Source organism: Limulus polyphemus, unplaced genomic scaffold (assembly GCF_000517525.1).
Source record: "Limulus polyphemus unplaced genomic scaffold, Limulus_polyphemus-2.1.2 Scaffold547, whole genome shotgun sequence".
In the NCBI taxonomy this organism is placed as follows: domain Eukaryota; kingdom Metazoa; phylum Arthropoda; class Merostomata; order Xiphosura; family Limulidae; genus Limulus; species Limulus polyphemus.
In genome coordinates, this window is record NW_013666157.1 from 437,801 (window position 1) to 456,550 (window position 18,750).

General features: G+C 33.6%; 1 protein-coding gene across 1 annotated transcript in view; it reads left to right on the plus strand.

Moving 5' to 3' along the window:
- Positions 1-18,750, plus strand: part of LOC106459017 (cyclic nucleotide-gated olfactory channel-like) — a 64,944-nt gene that overhangs the window by 21,129 nt on the left and 25,065 nt on the right. The window contains exons 5-12 of the mRNA XM_022385396.1: positions 440-500; positions 5,338-5,437; positions 10,449-10,513; positions 12,734-12,812; positions 13,647-13,765; positions 14,418-14,510; positions 15,732-15,828; positions 17,358-17,466. Of these exons, the coding sequence (XP_022241104.1) occupies positions 440-500; positions 5,338-5,437; positions 10,449-10,513; positions 12,734-12,812; positions 13,647-13,765; positions 14,418-14,510; positions 15,732-15,828; positions 17,358-17,466 (723 nt within the window). The remainder of the gene's footprint in view (positions 1-439; positions 501-5,337; positions 5,438-10,448; positions 10,514-12,733; positions 12,813-13,646; positions 13,766-14,417; positions 14,511-15,731; positions 15,829-17,357; positions 17,467-18,750) is intronic.

Sequence of the window (18,750 nt, forward strand, 5' to 3'; positions counted from 1 at the left end):
AGGCGGCGGAACATAATTGGATCCACTTTTTTGGACTTTTACATCACTTACACCCAGCGTATTCTGACATAGGCGGCGGAACATAATTGGATCCACTTTTTTGGACTTTTACATCACTTACACCCAGCGTATTCTGACATAGGCGGCGGAACATAATTGGATCCACTTTTTTGGACTTTTACATCACTTACACCTAGCGTATTCTGACATAGGCGGCGGAACATAATTGGAGGCACTTTATTTGCGATGTTAACCGAGACATTGAACTCAAAACTGAAACAGCGACTTTCTATGATAGTTATACAAAAGTTTCTATTCCCCATTCCAAGGAGCACTTCACTAATGGGTCAAAATAGGGGATATGTGCCTCCAGTGCTACTAGGTTCCGCTGCCTATGTAAGTTCCTGATATACTTAGTATTATTTTCTTTTTTATTCAGCCCGCTTGACCAGACTTGCGAAGGTTGGAGCACCGTACAAGTTTTATGACTTTTTAGATAGGTAATATAAGATGTTTTTAACTTATTTAGTAATAACCAGATAAACACTTGGTGAATTAGTTGGTTTAGTTGGTTATCTTTGTTTGTTGTAGAGCAAAGTCACATTGAGCTTTCTGTTGTATCCACCGCGGGGAATCTAACCCCGGAATTTAGTGTTGCAAGTCTGTAGACTTATCGCTATTCCACCGGGAGACGATATGTTACTCTTTGAAAGGACATTATAGATTTGTGGTTAAGATATCTAGAACAATGAAAATAACAGAGATTTTTTACCATAATTAAGTATTTTAATTCAAGGATTTAGAAGTCTATTTACATTATACGACGTGTTTTAACCCTCATCGGGTGTAGGTTCTATTAACTTAGTTGGCAAATTATACTGGGATAACTTGTGGTTCATACAAATATACTTGTGACATGCAAAGGTTACAAACGTATAACAATACAAATCGATCAGTAAAATACATTTCAAATAAGAAATAATAATTATTATTATCAATTTATAAAAAGATCAAGATAAAAATTGAATTTTTAAAGGACCTGAATTTCTGTTGCTGTTAATAGAATACTGTTAACATTTGTATGGTTCAGTTGATTTTCTAACGTTTTCAAGAATGCGAATGATTTATTTAATTTCTGTAGTGCATATTGGTGTATAAAATACATTTAAATACTAGGAATGAACGACCTTATAACACCAAAATTATTTTTCTTTAATTGGACACTCGCTTTACACTAAAAAGACATTATCTATGAACTTACAAAACAAGTAACCTCTCTAAGAAGCTTCTAGATATGCCATTTAGACCCATAGTCTCAGCATATGGCAGTGCTAATGAAAGTCTGTCTTCGCTTGTGCATACACTTTTAGTTCCGTTACTAAATTACTTAAATAATACAGAAGACCAGCTATCGCGAATCAAGGATGTACCTTAGATCGTAACGAACACAACAACACTCTTCACACTGGACGTTGTAGATCTCTACCCATCTAAACAGACAGAAGATGGCGTCAGTGCAGTATATGAATTCACATCGAATCACATAAATAACTTGGAAATGTATGGACTGACAATAGACACTGTCAGAGAAATCTTACATTTCACCTTTCACAATGGATATTTCAGTTTTGACAACAAACTAATCTCCAACTAAGTGGTGTCTCATTGGATAATAGAGTCGCTGTTCTTTATGCTATAATATTTATGCATGTTTTTGAAACAACTACACTTGACAAGCGGCATCAAAATACCAACATCGACCTTGATTTCTGGCTTAGATATATCAATGATGTGTTTGTACTATAGAACCATGGTTTTCATTCTTTAATCAAATTTTAAAACTTTCTAAACTCCATAGACCCCAACATCTAATTCACCTTGAATCACTCGAATGACAAGAAGAGTCTAGTTTTTCTTGAAGTTATCTTCAGGAACGACAATGACAATAATATGCAATCTACTTTGTTTCACAAACTAATTAGAAAACCTCTTTTCTTTAACTTCAACTCTCATCATCCAAGAAAGATACAATTATTGGAGAATTAAAAATAATTGATGAAATTATAGTGAGAGAAATACATTTCACGCTTTGAATTAAAATCACTGTTTTTGAACAACGAATATTCACCTATTTACATCGAACAAATTTTCAAGAGCTATGGCGCGCAAAAATCAGCATCGCACTTCCAACATGAGAAAACACAGATAAACAAGGAGGAAAAAAAAAAAATTTCCAAAGATAACAAAAAAAAAAGATAATTTTTATGACACCTCTGATCTCCAAGAAAATATAAACGATGATCAGGAAATCTGAACTGCCGATTAAAGTTACAGAACCGCCAGGTCCAATCCGAAGACACCAACTTTCAAAATATCAGTACACTACTCTACAGTGTAATAAAGCCCACTGTCTTACAAAAAACGTGCTTGCAACCTAAATATTGGTGTCTTGTTTCCAATGTTGTTTACCAGTTTACGTGTAACATCTGCCATCATACATACATTGGGGAAACAGAAAGAACCCTAGACACAAGGATAGAAGAACATACTGACACTCTTTATAAAGAACAACGTGAAAGAAGTGCTGTTGCAGATCATTTTAAAACTAATCATGGACAAGTAAAGTAACACCTGACTTCAAACCACCATTCTCTGTACAACTCGTCACCAAAGCCACCAAGTACACTGAGAGAAAATTTAAAGAAGCTCTGCAATCTTTATAGAACTTTTGTTTACTACAGGTAACGGTTAATTATTTCAATAATAATAGAGACAGTTACCTAGTGATGGCCACACGAGTGGTCGAGACGTCGTAAAAAGTTAAGTAAAAATAAACAATCCATTCAAAAGCTGTATTTATGGATTTTTATTTAAATTGTATAGTGGATTTACTCTTCTCACAATAAGCTTTACTACTTAATATGTCAAAGTACGCTGTAGAAATCTAAGCTATAGATTCGATTAGAATTTATTATTTAAATCATTTGAAGGTTTGTAGTGTCAATTATGGTTTGTGTATTAGAGGAACGTTCCTGAAGAAGCTATAAAGCGAAACGTTGAGTGTTTATTTAAAGAAAAAATAACATATTAGGTCGTGTCTTTCTAGTATTAAGAATACGAATGATTTCAGTGTAAGTTCATTGTTAGTAACACAGTAATGTTATATTATCATAATAACTAATATTAAATGTTTTATAGCTAAAAAGTTGACAGGTGAAAAAGAGACACTGGTACCGAAGTTTGAACTTGGGATCACTAACTAACCAGGCCAGTGCTCTCTCTACCACTGTGTTAATAGTTAGACTTCTATAATACTTTGTTTAGTAATGGTAAATCTGTCATTAATTGCCTAACCATAACAACACATTATGGTGATCATGGTCCTAGTGGAAGGCTTTATAAGTGAAGGGGACTGACATGTACTCGGAGGTAGTTTTGTGGTAAAGTACTATCAAGACACACTGTAATATGTCGTGCGGCTAAAACAACCTGCTGCACGACACACCTTATGAAATTAACAGTAGTGAGAGTTCAGCGACTTCCGCATCTTGGAATCCAAACTATCACATATTTTCGCTGGATGTGCTCCACTGGACTCTTACTTCTACTGGACTCTTATAATGTTATACCTAAGATATAACATTTCCAATTTGCATTCAGCTTGTTCCTTTTTCTTTCTTTCTTCGTACCAAAAGTACAGAAACATTATTGGATACAAAAAAAACATACTCAACTTTCATGGATTTCTTTTCAAGTTTGTTTCACTGATAGATCTTTTCAACCTATACTTAAGAGTCTCATTTGGTGTAAATATAAATCATATGTGCAAATTTATTCAACAAAAGCCCTCAAATGTGACGAAATGTTTGCGCACGCCTACGCAAAACGTCACGTGAGCTATCGGTCTAACATTTTTACTATGGCTTCACCTAAGAGTAAAAGTGGACCGTTTATTAGTTTTTGTCATTCGGGTTAAAGACGGCCAACTTTTCAGCACAATTGTACTACATTTTGTGCCGTTATCCTAATTAAAAAGTGTTTAGCGTCGCGTGATATTAGCAAAATAATGATGCTTGATACGGCTGTACCGATTGCATGATGGTGATGACAAGAAACTGTTAATCTAAATTCCATGGCGTTATTATAAAAGAAGCTATTAACACTGTTTTAGAGAGGAAAAACTACCATCATATATTTTAAAGAATCTGGTTAGTTCTGTAAAGTAAAGGTCTGTTCCGAATAATAGAGTTGCGATCCTAAAGCTAATGTTGGTTACTATCGAGTGTCAATTTCTTACTTGGTATGATTTCTTTTGGTGTGTATTGACAAAAGACATTATATCTAATCAAAAACACCTTAGGTGTGAAAAATGGTGCTATCAAAAAAAGAACTGAGTGTGCAATTTAAAGGAATAAAATCAAAATTGGCGGCCAAACTGGTAGCTACACTTACAGCATTGATAAGAATTTTATAGTAAATATTTATTCACTAGTTAGCTGGCCGCGTATTGTGTTTTACCCATCATCATGCCCAAAGTTGAACAAAAATGGCTTTAAAAGTGTAATTGACTGTCACATTATAACACCTCCACGGCTAAAGGAGTGAGCACGTTCGGTGCAGGAATTCGAACCCACGGCCGGCAGGTCGCAAGTCTAGCGCCCTAACCACAAGGCCATGGCAAGCCTTATTTTACTCCATAAACATTATTATCAAAACAAATTCAAAAGTATACAAAATGCCTATCTTGCGAGATAAAGGATGACACGAATCGTTGTGTGTGGAACAGAAACTGCATAAGGTATACGAGAGATAACATTATTTTACGAACAGTCATTACCTTTTTAATTGAAATAGATTAAAAGCTCATTTAATGTATCGTCGCACAAAAATATTTGCGTTGATTTTCAACTTGGATGATAGTCATTTTATCTTTTTTTTTATAGTAGCCTCAATAACATTTAAATTGTTATTTTCTAAAACTAAAAATGCCGAACACACTCCTATCGACACGGAGCCACTATCCTTCATTTTTTCTTCCAGAAATTAATCCTGCTGTCTTTTAGCAATCTTTTTGTTTATAAATATGAATTACCGGCACTTGTGTAATTTGTGTTGTTTTAAAGTGGAAGCCGTACGGCTTCAATAACATTTTAATTGTGTAAATAGTAAATGTTGTTTTTAAATATTTATTATAATCATTGTTGTTGTTTTGTTTTTAATTTGATAATTTGGTTAATACTTTATACATTTTTCTTCTAACATGCATACAGTTTTCTTTGTTATTCTCTTGCTGTCAGTAGAAACAGTTATGAAATTTATTTAACATTTTTCACGCAGCCGCACCAGCAATCCAAATAGGATCAGGGCTATTCGGCTTATCCTTTCACTAGTGACTGCAATGCACTGGATTGGTTGTCTCTATTACATTGTCTCAGAGGTATGTAAAGACTTTTCTATTGTGTTTTTAATTTTTTTTCAGAGATACATAAAGTCCTTACTTTTCTCTTACGTTCCTATACTGTCTTAGGGATACGTAAATACCTTCGTCCGTTACGTTTTTACATTTTCTCAGGAGTAAATAAATGCATTTTCCATCATGTTTTCACATAAATGCTTTTCTTTGTTATTACGTTTTTACAGTCCCAGGGAACGTAAATCCCCTTACTTTTCCACTACGTTACTTCATTATCTCAGGGGTACGAAAAGGCCTTACTTTCCCATTACATTATTTCGAGGATGCGTAAAGGCCTTATTTTCCATTGCATCATTTTTTTTGTCTCACGGGTACGTAAAGGCCTTACTTTTCCATTGCGTCATTTCATTGTCTTAGGGGCACGCATCATTATCTCATCTGTTACGTTATTTCACTGTCTCAGAGGTACGTAAAGGCCTTACTCTTCCGTTACGTTATTTCACTGTCTCAGGTGTACGACTTTTGGAGGTATAATGAAATGTATTGTTCTCTCAGCCTTATACTTTTATCATAACTCCAAATATATCTTTCAGACAATTTACATTACACACAGGTAATTTTGTTCAATAATTTTATTTTTGTTTGTTTTTGAATTTTGCGCAAGACTACACGAGAGCCATTTGCGTTAGCCGTCCCTAATTTAGCAGTGTAAGACTAGAGGGAAGGCAGCTACTCATCACCACCCACTGCCAACTCTTGAGCTACTCTTTTACCAACGCCTGAAAGGACGAGCATGTTTAGTGTGACGGGGATTCGAACCCACGACCCTCATATTGCGAGTCGAGTTCCTTAACCACCTGGCCATGCCGGACTTTTATTTTTGTTAGAAAATATTTCAATAACATTCTTCAATGTATGAACTTTTCATAGCTGAAAAACTGCTTATTAAATTTTCTCGAAAGTAAGTAAGTAACGATGTTTGCTTGCTTAACTATATTTTTATTATCTTATTCAATGTCTTACTTCAATCTACTAAACAGATTATTTGCGCTGTCTTTCTCGCGGGAATTGAACCCCGAACTTAGCGTTATGAACCAACGAGCTTACAGCTTATATATATATACATACAAAAATGTAGTGTTACGTCTCCGTTTGTTAATTAATTTTCCGTAACTTCGTTCCAACGAAACTTTAGCGACACAAGTCTTTACTTAATAAAACTGGTTCATTCTTTCTGAATATAACTTTACCGATACACTTATTTTCAACAGTCGCTCTTTTACAAACGTTTTAACAACGAACGTTAACTTCAACAATACTTCCTGACTGCAGTTCAATTACTCACTACCTACACACACATTGATTCCGTCACGTTGTGACCATCTTATATATACCAGACTACCCTATATCTAGTAATCTCCCGACAATTCACGAAGGTACAAGATATTTCCAGAAAGCAGGGGGCGTGGCACTAGTCACGTGACCTCGCTGACGCAACAGTAGTATTATTTTGATTCTTAATTACCTTTGTATTTGTTCGTTTAATCAGAAAATTTTATATTACATAATATGAAATACATAGTTATATAAACATTCGTTCTTTTGACTAGATTCTTTTCGCTGTCTTAAGTACGTATTTTATTTCATCTCTTACGTGAAGGCCCGGCATGGCCAGGTGGTTACGGCACTCGACTCGCAATCTGAGGGTCGCGGGTTCGAATCCCCATCAAACCAAACATGCTCGCCCTTTCAGCCGTGGGGGCTATGACGGTCAATCCCACTATTCGTTGGTAAAAGAGTAGCCCAAGAGTAGGCGGTGGGTGGTGATGACTAGTTGCCTTCCTTCTAGTCTTACACTGCTAAATTAGGGACGGCTAGCTCAGATGGCCCTCGTGTAGCTTTGCGCAAAATTCAAAAAACAAACAAACTCTTACGTGAAAATGTATTAGCTCGGTGAACACAAAGACATTTATTTTTTTGAACTAGCAAGGTTGTTATTAAATTTTTCGTTGGGCTGGTTATTTTAAATTATTCAGTGAAAATTATTTAAGTTTAGTTCACGTAACGATAAAAAAAATCGTTTATTTCTTCCTTAACATTTCTACAGGCTTTCTTCACGTGTACACTGTTGTAAATTGTAGACCATGCTAATTGTGCTACGACTTACGTACAAATAAACTTACATGTACAATTTCATGGGTAATCGATCGAATAACTGAATATTTGCGATAACTAACACTGATCCAAATACTTCACTGAACTAAACTGACTGACTCCACTCAATGCCCGCCGATTCTCGCATTTATAACGTAGTCTTTTTTCTAGACATTTCACAAAATCTCTGGATCACTATATTCCCGAACTTTCTAGGCATTGAATAACTAATTTAACGTCATGCGACCTCCACCTAACATCTAAATTAAAACATTGAAAATATCGCTTATAACACATTTATTCTAAAGTGAATGAAGGTGTTTGTTCTGCTAGCAAGAAAAGTTCCTATTGCATTGTCTCAGAGAACGCTTGTTTTCTAATTTAGTATCTATTAGTATCTATTCTTAACCTTAAGAAACGTTTTATTAAACTGTCACAGATTCACATCAAAATTTGTAAACTTGTTAAGTAAACTTATCACTGTTGGAGCAAATTAGGTTCAAATATTGTTGTAAAGTGTTCTATCATTTGGCGATTGCTTTATTATTATTTTTATTTGGAAAAAATAATGCCAAATTCAGTTCATAAAACAACAGCGAATTAATTTACTCCCTTAGTAACGTTTGCGACCTCTACCTAACATCTAAATTAAAACATTGAAAATATCGCTTACAACACATTTATATGTTTGCTACAGCCACGTTCACTCGTAGGCCTAATTCTATAAATAAACATTTAAACACAAGCTCCGAAACAAATGGAGGCCTAGCTTCAAGAACAACGTTTGAGCAGAAATTTCGAGACTAATGGTACGTACTTACTGACTATATGAATAGCAAAATTAACGCGACAGCGCTTACTTCTAACACTTATTAACTTTTCTGATACTGAACTGACTCAATCATCACTGGTTACTTATATATTTTCCTTGTTTCTACATATTACACGAAACTTCCCGATTCTTAAATTTCATGAACTTCCTAGATCTTAACATCATGCGCCTTCTAGCGAATACCTAAATTAAAAAGTTAAAAATATAGCTTACAACAATAAGCATGTACATACATCAACATAAACACAAAGGGCATCATTTTGACTATCAACTATCTTATATGTTTGTTATTTTTGTTGCAACCATGCATGTGTGTTGGTTTATTTATTTGTTAGTTTTTACTGCAAAACTACCCAATGGACTATCTGCGCTTTGTTCACTGTGGGAAATTGAACTTTGAATTTCCGCGGAGGACATGTTTGTTGGAATTTGATTTTTCTTCAAGATTTGATTTTCAGCAAATACGGTAGAAATGTAAGAGGTGATTTTATATATAAGTAGAAATCTGGAATATGAAGTAGCACATCATTACATGTGCAGTTGATATCACATTAGAAGAACTTTTAACCACTGTAGTCATTTCAAAATATACTGCTGCTTGTTTTGCAGTTTTCGTCAGAGTTTGAACTCCAGGTTAAGTGATACTAACCTAAATACCTCTTCCCTTAGTTACAGTCTTATCTGACGAACTGTTGCTCAGAATGTTCTTAAATATTGATATTTTTTATAGAAAGCTATGATATATTTTTTATGTATGAAAACTATGTTAAATAGGACTAACAAGTTGAAAAGCTCTTGCTCTATAATACATTATATTTTGTATTTCATGGCTGTTACAGTGTGAGTATTATGTGAAGCGCTATAAAGAGCAGAAATGCCAGGTCATAAGATAAATTTCCGGTACATTTGGTTGTTAAAGCTTTATTTTTATGACCACTAGTTAAATCAGTGGGGTAGAGCAGAAACTACCGAGTATTAGATATAATGTAATGTATGCAGAAACTAAGATAGTACCGATACCTTTATCTGAGGAAAACAGGGGAGACTGCTTTGGTCCTATCCAATGGGAACTCTGATGCTGAAAGGACTTTTAAGGAGATTAGATACATTAAATGAGTTACTTGCAGAAGTGCTGTGATAGAAGGATTTCAAAAGTGCTTGAGTAGCACAGATAATACTAGAAGCAGCTGAGTAAGAGAAGGGTGAGGTTAAGAAAGAAATGTGGGAAAAGAACAAATGATGGTTTAGGAAAAGAAATTTAAACTTCTAAATTAAAAGTCGTGGGAAAAAAGACAAATGGCTCCAGATCTGAGGAAATATTTGAAAAACAACAACAGAACATAACACATAGATCACCAGACATCTTCAAGTAAGGAAACAGGTGAATATCAATCTAAAAACAAGAAGCAACATAAAAACGAACGAAAAGTGTATAAGTTGAGGTTGGTTTCTGCAGTTATTTCAGTACTATAATTAAATAAAGAAGTGGATGGCTGAAAGATAGGGGAGGAGATCATTATTATGTTGCAACTTTGATTCTAAATTCCGTAAAATATTCGTCTATTTCCCTATAGTTTCGTGAAAATGCCTTTCTTGCCCTTTGTGTCTTGGGTAAAATTCCTATACATTTGATCCCAAATATCTGTTCAGAGCGTGATATATAATAATTTTTAAACTAACAAATTGAATAAACATAAATATACATACGACATAGTCAGCACCACAAATCATTAGACAAATATTATTGTTTTATTACCAAAAAAATAAGGAGACATAAAAGTGCACATATAATCTGTAAGTGAATTAACAAAGCTACACAATCCAGCAATGTTTCCTAAAGATAACAAAAGAAACCACACACACATATATATTAATCTAAATAAATACGCATATAAACATACAAATGTAAATACATGATAAACAAAAATAGAAAAGTAGATGGTGACAGATTTCCTGTGCAGACGGTCAGATATATGTAGACAGATCAATCATACATAAATAGACTAATTAAAAAGGAAATAAATATTAATTCCTATCTTTATTTTTCAGTACGAGGGATTGGGATCGACTAGATGGGTATACAAAGACGATCGAGAAAAACCTGGATTTCTAAGGTACAAATAGTCATGTTATCCAGTTTCTTAACGTTAAACTTTAATAATGAGATCTAACAGTCACATGAGATAATAACATGTTTGAATGATCCTCAGTTTCTCTACTGCTACACGATTATTTTCAGTAACAAGTACATAAACATAATGTTTTAATGACTGATTCTCTACTGCTACACGATTATTTCCAGTAACAAGTACATAAACATAATGTTTTAATGACTGATTCTTTACTGCTGTACTTGTTACTGGAAATAATCGTGTGTAGACATAATGTTTTAATGACTATTTCTCTACTGCTACACGATTATTTCCAGTAACAAGTACGTAGACATAATGTTTTAATGACTATTTCTCTACTGCTACACGATTATTTCCAGTAACAAGTACATAAACATAATGTTTTTATGAATATTTGTTTCACTGCCACTACAATATGCTTTCTATTAGCAGATAAAAGGATATAATGTATTGATTGTTGTCTGTTTCTCTATTGCTACATCATTTTTAATAGTAGCAAACATGTGGAAATAATGTGTTGCTTTTTGTTTGTTTCTGCCCTGCTATACAATTCTTCCTAGTAACAAACATGTTGAAATAATGTTTTGATGATTCTCTTTTTCTCTTATGCTAGAGGCGTCTTTCTAGTAACAAATACATGGAAATAAGATTTTGATGATTGTCTGTTTCTCTACTGCTACAGTATTTTTTATTGTAGTAAACTCATTGAAATAATGTATTCATTAATGTCCCTTTCTCTACTGCTACAAGATTTTCTCTAGTATTAAACACATAGAAATAATGATTTTATGAATGTTTGCTTCTCCACTGACACAGGGTTTTTTTCTTGTAACCAACACGTGGAAATAATGTTTTCATGATATTTTGTTTCTCCTTTGCTACAGCACTCTTTCTAGTAACGAACACGTGGATATAATGTTTTGATTATTTTCTGTTTCCCTACTGCTACAGGATTCTTTTAAGTAACAAAAAAACGTGAAAATAATGTTTTGTTGATTGGCTCTTTCGTTACTGCTATAGTTTCTCTCCAGAAACAAACAAATGGAAATAATGTTTTGTTGATTGGCTCTTTTATTACTGCTATAGTTTCTCTCCAGAAACAAACAAATGGAAATAATGTTTTGTTGATTGGCTCTTTTATTACTGCTATAGTTTCTCTCCAGAAACAAACAAATGAAAATAATGTTTTGTTGATTGGCTCTTTTATTACTGCTATAGTTTCTCTCCAGAAACAAACAAATGAAAATAATGTTTTGTTGATTGGCTCTTTCGTTACTGCTATAGTTTCTCTCCAGAAACAAACAAATGAAAATAATGTTTTGTTGATTGGCTCTTTTATTACTGCTATAGTTTCTCTCCAGAAACAAACAAATGGAAATAATGTTTTGTTGATTGGCTCTTTTATTACTGCTATAGTTTCTCTCCAGAAACAAACAAATGAAAATAATGTTTTGTTGATTGGCTCTTTCGTTACTGCTATAGTTTCTCTCCAGAAACAAACAAATGGAAATAATGTTTTCAATTATTGGTTAAAGTGCAGAGCGTTATGATAACTAGTAGGTTATATGAGGTTATGAAATTTCAAAAAATGTTTGGGATGTCACAGATTATGCAATCTTACATATAATTGGTAAGGCTTAATATAGTGTAGTATATTAACCAAGATATTATGAACTGTTATGATACCTTGGCGAGATTATGCAATCTTAAATTTAAATGGCAAGGCTTAGGAATAGTATATTAACCAAGAGATTATCTACAGCTATGATGAAGGGTGAGGTTATGTATTCTTACATTTAAATGATAAAGCTTAAGAATAGTATATTAACCAAGAAATTATCGACTGTTATGATGAATGGTGAGGTTATGCATTCTTACATTTAAATGATAAAGCTTAGGAATATTATATTAACTACGAGATTATCGAGTACTGTGATAATCAGGTGAGGTTATGCATTCTTCATTACATTCAATTGGTAAGGCTTAGGAAGGTTACTCAAGTACTAGGTTTATGAAACTTTATAGCTGAGATTATAGAATGCATTATTTTTTTATTTAACAGTTTGTTCGCTTTTTGATTAAGTTCCTCCATTTATTTTTTGGCATTAAGATACACTAAGGTATTTAAGCGTCATCATAAGACGTAAATGTTACAATGTATACTTATACAAAAACGATGCTTATTTATTTGTTTCAAATTAGAAAATACATTGTTTGTTTCTACTGGTCCGCAATGACCTTGACGACAATTGGAAACACCAGTACTCCAGAGACTGATTTGGTAAGTATAGTTCAATTATACCTAAGTCGATTTGTGCTGTATAAATGATTTAACTCATTTAGATTTAAAGAATTTTCAGGGACTGATTTCGTAATTACTTACAAATAGAGTTCAATTACAACAAAGTGTACTTGGCTAGTACTAGTAGAAATGATTAATCGACTTTACAAAACTAGGTTCAAAGAATCTCCAGAGATTGATTTGATAAGTATGGTTCAATTACACAGTAGTGCGTTTAGAAAGTAGTGTTGCGTATCTGTTTGTTTGTTAATTTCCCGTAGAAATAATTTCCGAGAAACTTCAGCGATACAAGTTTTCCTCTTAATTAAAACTAGTTTATTCTTTCTCGATACAACTTTCTAATACACAGAATTTCCACAATCAATACGTTTGCAATCTCTCGCTTGACTCAATGATCTGTCTCTATATCTTCAATTTCTCTATCTATCTAATTCTGCTTTATTTGCCGGACTTATATACTAAAAAAGAGGGCACCTGGTACCGACTAGAGTTGCCAGGACAATTCATGATCCTTCTAGAATTTCATCACGTGTTACCAGAGTCACGTGATTTCCGCTGTCGTAAAAGTACGATATGAACTCACTCTCTATGGCTTAGAAAGTAATTTATGATTACACTTTCTCACGGTTTTAATTTATCACAACTACAAACACTTTGATTTCGTAATAAATAACACAAAAACAAATGGCCTTCATAGGAAACAGAAGATAATGTACAATTAACCCTGAGAAGTACATACACGCTAAGTAGGACTCGATTACTTTATGATCTGGTTGAAAGTTTTTGGAATGCTGACAGCTTATTATATTACAGGAGTATGTTTTCACCGGCCTTACCTTCCTCGTCGGTGTTTTTGTTTTCGCAACTGTTGTAGGAAACGTTGGTGATGTCATCTCCAACATGAACGCCACGAGACAAGAGTTTCAAGCCAAGTAAGTTAATATATTTTACTTCCTGATAATAAAAATCCTCCGAAACATTCAAAAATGCGGGATATTGAACCAAGTCAATTTTGAAATATATATATATATATATAAAGATAAAATTCGAGCAGTTACTAGGCCAGTATTTTAAATAATATAAACCTTTTTCATTTGTAATAACACTTAACAGAGTTCGTTGAGTGACTTTAGTCAGATATGATCTTGTTCTGTCATAACTTTTGTTAAATATTTAATTGTAAGAAAATTTGGAAATAAAAGTCATGATGTCTAAATGAATTATACTGAGTGTCTACATTGTGTCTACATTAACATGCATATCTGTATGAATTATACAAGATGTCTATTTTAGTATTATGTATGTATGTATGAAATATACAGGGCATCTACATTAACATGCATGTAAATATGAAATATACTGTGTGCCTACATTAATATTTATGTGTGTATAAATTATACAAGGTGTCTACACTAATAGTTATGTGTGTATGAATTATACAAGGTGTCTACATTAAAATGTACGTTTATATGAGTTATACAAGATGTCTACATTGTCTCTCTGCATGAAAAAAATGTAATGCAAGATACTCAACAGAATTATAACAATAATATGTCTAAAAGTTGTTTGCATTGCATCTTCCAGGATGGATCAGGTTAAGGTCTATCTCACACATCGAAAAGTCCCTGCCTACCTACAGCTGAAGGTGAAAAAGTGGGCAGAGTATTCCTGGGCTAGGTAAGTTAAACATTTTTAAGATTAGATTATTCCTGGTTTAGGTGTGATTAAGAAGGAGGAGATGGTAGAGTGTTCTTGGTTTAGGCAAAATTATTGTGAAGGAATGGGTTTAGTGTTCCTGATGTAGATAAGATTAAAGTGTGAAGGACTAGGTTTAATGTTTCTGGTGAGGGTAAAATGAAAGTATGAAGGACTGGGATTCTTGTTTCTGGTGTAGGTAGGATTACAGTGTAAAGGACTAGGTTTAATGTTCCTGGTGAGGGTAAAATGAAAGTGTGGAAGATTGAGATTAGTGTTTCTGGTGTAGGTAAGATTAAAGTGCAGGACTGGGTTTAGTATACCTGGTGTAGGTAAGATGAAAATGTGAAGGACAACTGGGTTTAATGTTTCTGGTGTAGGTAAGATCAAGGTGTGAAGCACTTGGTTTAATATTCCTAATGTAGGTAAGATTAACTTGAAGGACTGGATTTAGTGTTCCTAGTGTACAGTAGTGTGCAAAGATGTTAGAACAAAGTTAAAAATTAGGTTTCAGGCTACTTTCAAAGAACACTGGAAGGTAATTCACAGGTGAATTGTCCAAATTTTATTAATCTTCATATTTAGAACAACAGAAACTCAGTGGAAATGCTTGAGTTCAGCAAACAGTCAATATTTTGTGTGTCCCCCTTTTGCTTTAATAATTACAGACAGTCTTTCAGGCATTGTTGCAATATATTTAATTAAAGTTTCATTTTGGATTTTACTCTAAATGTCTCTAATACACTTCCATAAAGTTTCTTTGGAAGTAACTTTTGATTTGTCAAGTTTTTGATCTGTCAAATCTCAGATCTGCTTAATTCGGTTGAGATCGGGCTCTTTGGGGGCCATTGCATCATTTGCATCAGTGAAGTATTACCATAGTATTGAAATTTACATTCTCTAACGGCATGGAAGAATTAGCCACATAAAATGGAAAGAATGACAAAATATTTACGTGTCCTAACACTTTTGCACAGTACTGTAGGTAAGCTTAATGTGTGAAGGACTGGTTTAGTGTTCCTGGTGTAGGTAAGACCAAAGTGTGAAGGACTGGGTTTAATATTTCCGGTATAATTACGATTAAAGTATTTTTGTGATATATTTGGTCTAAAACACAATTTACCGATACGATTGATTATTTTAAGCATGTTAGCCTAATATATTTTGTCACATTCTGTTTACGATTGTCGTGATTCTTCATAGGACGCAGGCTGTTGATGAGTCTAGGCTGTTAAACATGCTGCCACAAAGTCTGAGAGCAGAGATTGCAATACATGTTCATCTGGACACTTTGAAGAAGGTATGATGATATTATTACTGTTTATACTTGAGAAAGTTATTTTTATTTACAACAACATCATCTGCAGGGAATCTACTTCTATAATAGGTACATTTAATAATTTTTCTTTGAATTTCCTTTAATTTTCTTGTTCTTATGTTGCATCTTTATGAACCCCGCTTATTTTAGCATGGTTGAAAATATTATAATTAATGCAATTTTGTGTGATAACGTTCTCATTATAGATAGGACTCTTTCTTTACATAATGTTCAAACGTAGAGGACTATCCTGTCTGTATACCGAGGCATTCATCACGAGTTAATAAGTTGTTGTTTGTTATTAAGTACAAAGCTATACAAAGGGCTATCTGTGCTCTGCCCACCACGGGTATCAAAACCTGGTTTATAGCAGTATAAGTCTGCAGACATACCACTGTGCCACTGAGGGGGGCGATCTAATAAGCCATCAGCACAAATATGGAAATATGTGTCCATCTCTACAACTCAGAAGATTAAGTGCTTGTAAAAGATTCTATGTATAAATTATTTTAAGATGGATTTTGTAATAAACTTATCGTTTTGTCTTCTCTCTCTGCAGTAAGTTTGATTTTTAGAAAGTATAACACAAAATACTATGAAATTTGTAGCAGGCAGAATTTTCGCTCAATGATAGGTTCAGATTTTTTGAAGTATAACACTTGTTACAATTTTGTAACAAACCCAACTCTCCCTTATATAGTAGGTTTCATTTAGTGTAAGTATAACACAAAACTCTATGAACTTTGTAATAAATCCAACTCTTCTTGCTATAGTAGATTTGATTTTTGGGTAGTATAACACAAAACTCTATGAACTTTGTAATAAATCCAACTCTTCTTGCTATAGTAGATTTGACTTTTGGGTAGTATAACACAAAATACTGTGAACTTTGTAATGAATCCAACTCTTCTTGCTATAGTAAGTTTGATTTTTGGGTAGTATAACACAAAATACTGTGAACTTTGTAATAAATCCAACTCTTCTTGCTATAATAGATTTGATTTTTGGGTAGTATAACACAAAATACTGTGAACATTGTAACAGGCCCAACTCATCTCTCTCTATGATAGGTTGGATGTTTGGGAAGTATTAATAAACATTGTGCGAATTTTGTAACAAGACACCACTGTTTTCTCTTTGCTATGTCCATATTTATGGAAAGTATAACAAAACATCTTTTAAATTTTGAAACAGGCCGAACATATTGTTTTCTCTTTCACAGGCTCGTATTTTGAGGAAGAATAACACAACATTGTGTGAATTTTTTAACAAACCCATCTCTTCTCTCTTTGGCAGATTCAGCTGTTTGGGAACTATAACACCAAATACTATGCAATTTGTAACAGGTCCAACTCTTTTTCTCTCTCTATGATAGGCTTAGATTTTTGAAAGTAGAAAACTTCTTATGATTTTGTAAAAGACCCAGCTCTCCTCTCTATGAGAAGTTTGATTTTTGGGAAATATAACTCATATGAATTTTGTAACAAAATTAACTCGCGTCTCTGTGGCAGGTTCAGATTTTCGAACATTGTGAAAATGGGTTTCTTTGTGAGCTGGTTTTAAAACTACGATCCCAGATCTACTCACCAGGGGATTACATCTGTCGAGCAGGAGAAGCAGGTAACACTTTACCAAAATGTGGAATCTGGAAAGATCATATTTAATAAATTTTAAATCGTTATTTCATACCAAACGGTTTGATTTTAAACGACGAGAGTTTAATAATAACCTGGTCATTAGATATACTGTTGGATACTCTTATGTGTGATTTGACTAATTAGTTATTTTTACGGTAAATTAGAGTAATTATTTATATGTATACATAGTAAAACGTATATTTACACTCTTATTGATCTGGTTTATGGAAATTACCGAACTTCTTAGTTTTATCAATTGTTATTTCGAGCAAAATTAGTGTTTTAATAATCCGAACTAGATCGCAAAGCAAGAACTTTTCTCGTGCTGTAGACAAAATACTATCGTTAATTCTAAGAACTCATGAGTGAAAGTAAAGGAGAATAAAATTATAATATGTCAACCACAGTACACCAAATCCAGTGCTAACGAAACCTTTCGCCCAATACCGGGGCTCATCAGAACGACTGGGATACAACAAAATTTGGTAGTGGTCTAGGCGATATGTATATGTATATATATATATATATATATATTGTTACGACAGCGAAGTCACGTGACACTGGTAACACGTCATGAGATTCTCGAAGGATCTTGACTTTTCCTGACAACTCTAGTCTGTTCTAGGTGCCCTCTCTTTTTTAGTATATAAGCCGGAGATAGATTGAAGAGAAATAATTCGAGTCAAGCGAGCATTAGGCACCGTAAGTAAAGTGTGTGAATCGCCGTGAATTATAGCGTGTGTTTATAAAAGTAGTAAAGTTTAAAGTGACTGTGGAAATTAAGTGTATTACAAAGTCTGTAACGAGAAAGAATAAACTAGTTTTAATTAAGAAAGGACTTGTATTGCTAAAGTTTCTCGGAAAGAAATTTTACGGGAAATTATCAAACAAACAGATACGTAACAAATTGGTGTCAGAGAGTGGGACAGAAAAGAAAAAAATGGAAATGAGAAGTAGCAAATCAAACTACAGCTTAGCAGATTTGATGGCAGCAATACAGGAACAGCAAAAGAAACAAGAAGAACGAGAAAATAAACAAAAAGAGAGATTACATCAATGGTTGGAGGAGAGAGAAAAGAAACAAGAGAGATTACAGCAGATGTTGGAGGAAAAAGAAAAGAAACTAGAAGAACGAGAAAATAAACAAGAAGAGAGACTACAGCAGTGGTTGGAGGAGACAGAAAATAAACAAGAAGAAAGACTACAGCAGTGGCAACTGGAACAAGAAAGGAAACAGGAAGAAAGTCTCCAACAGTTGCAGGAAAAT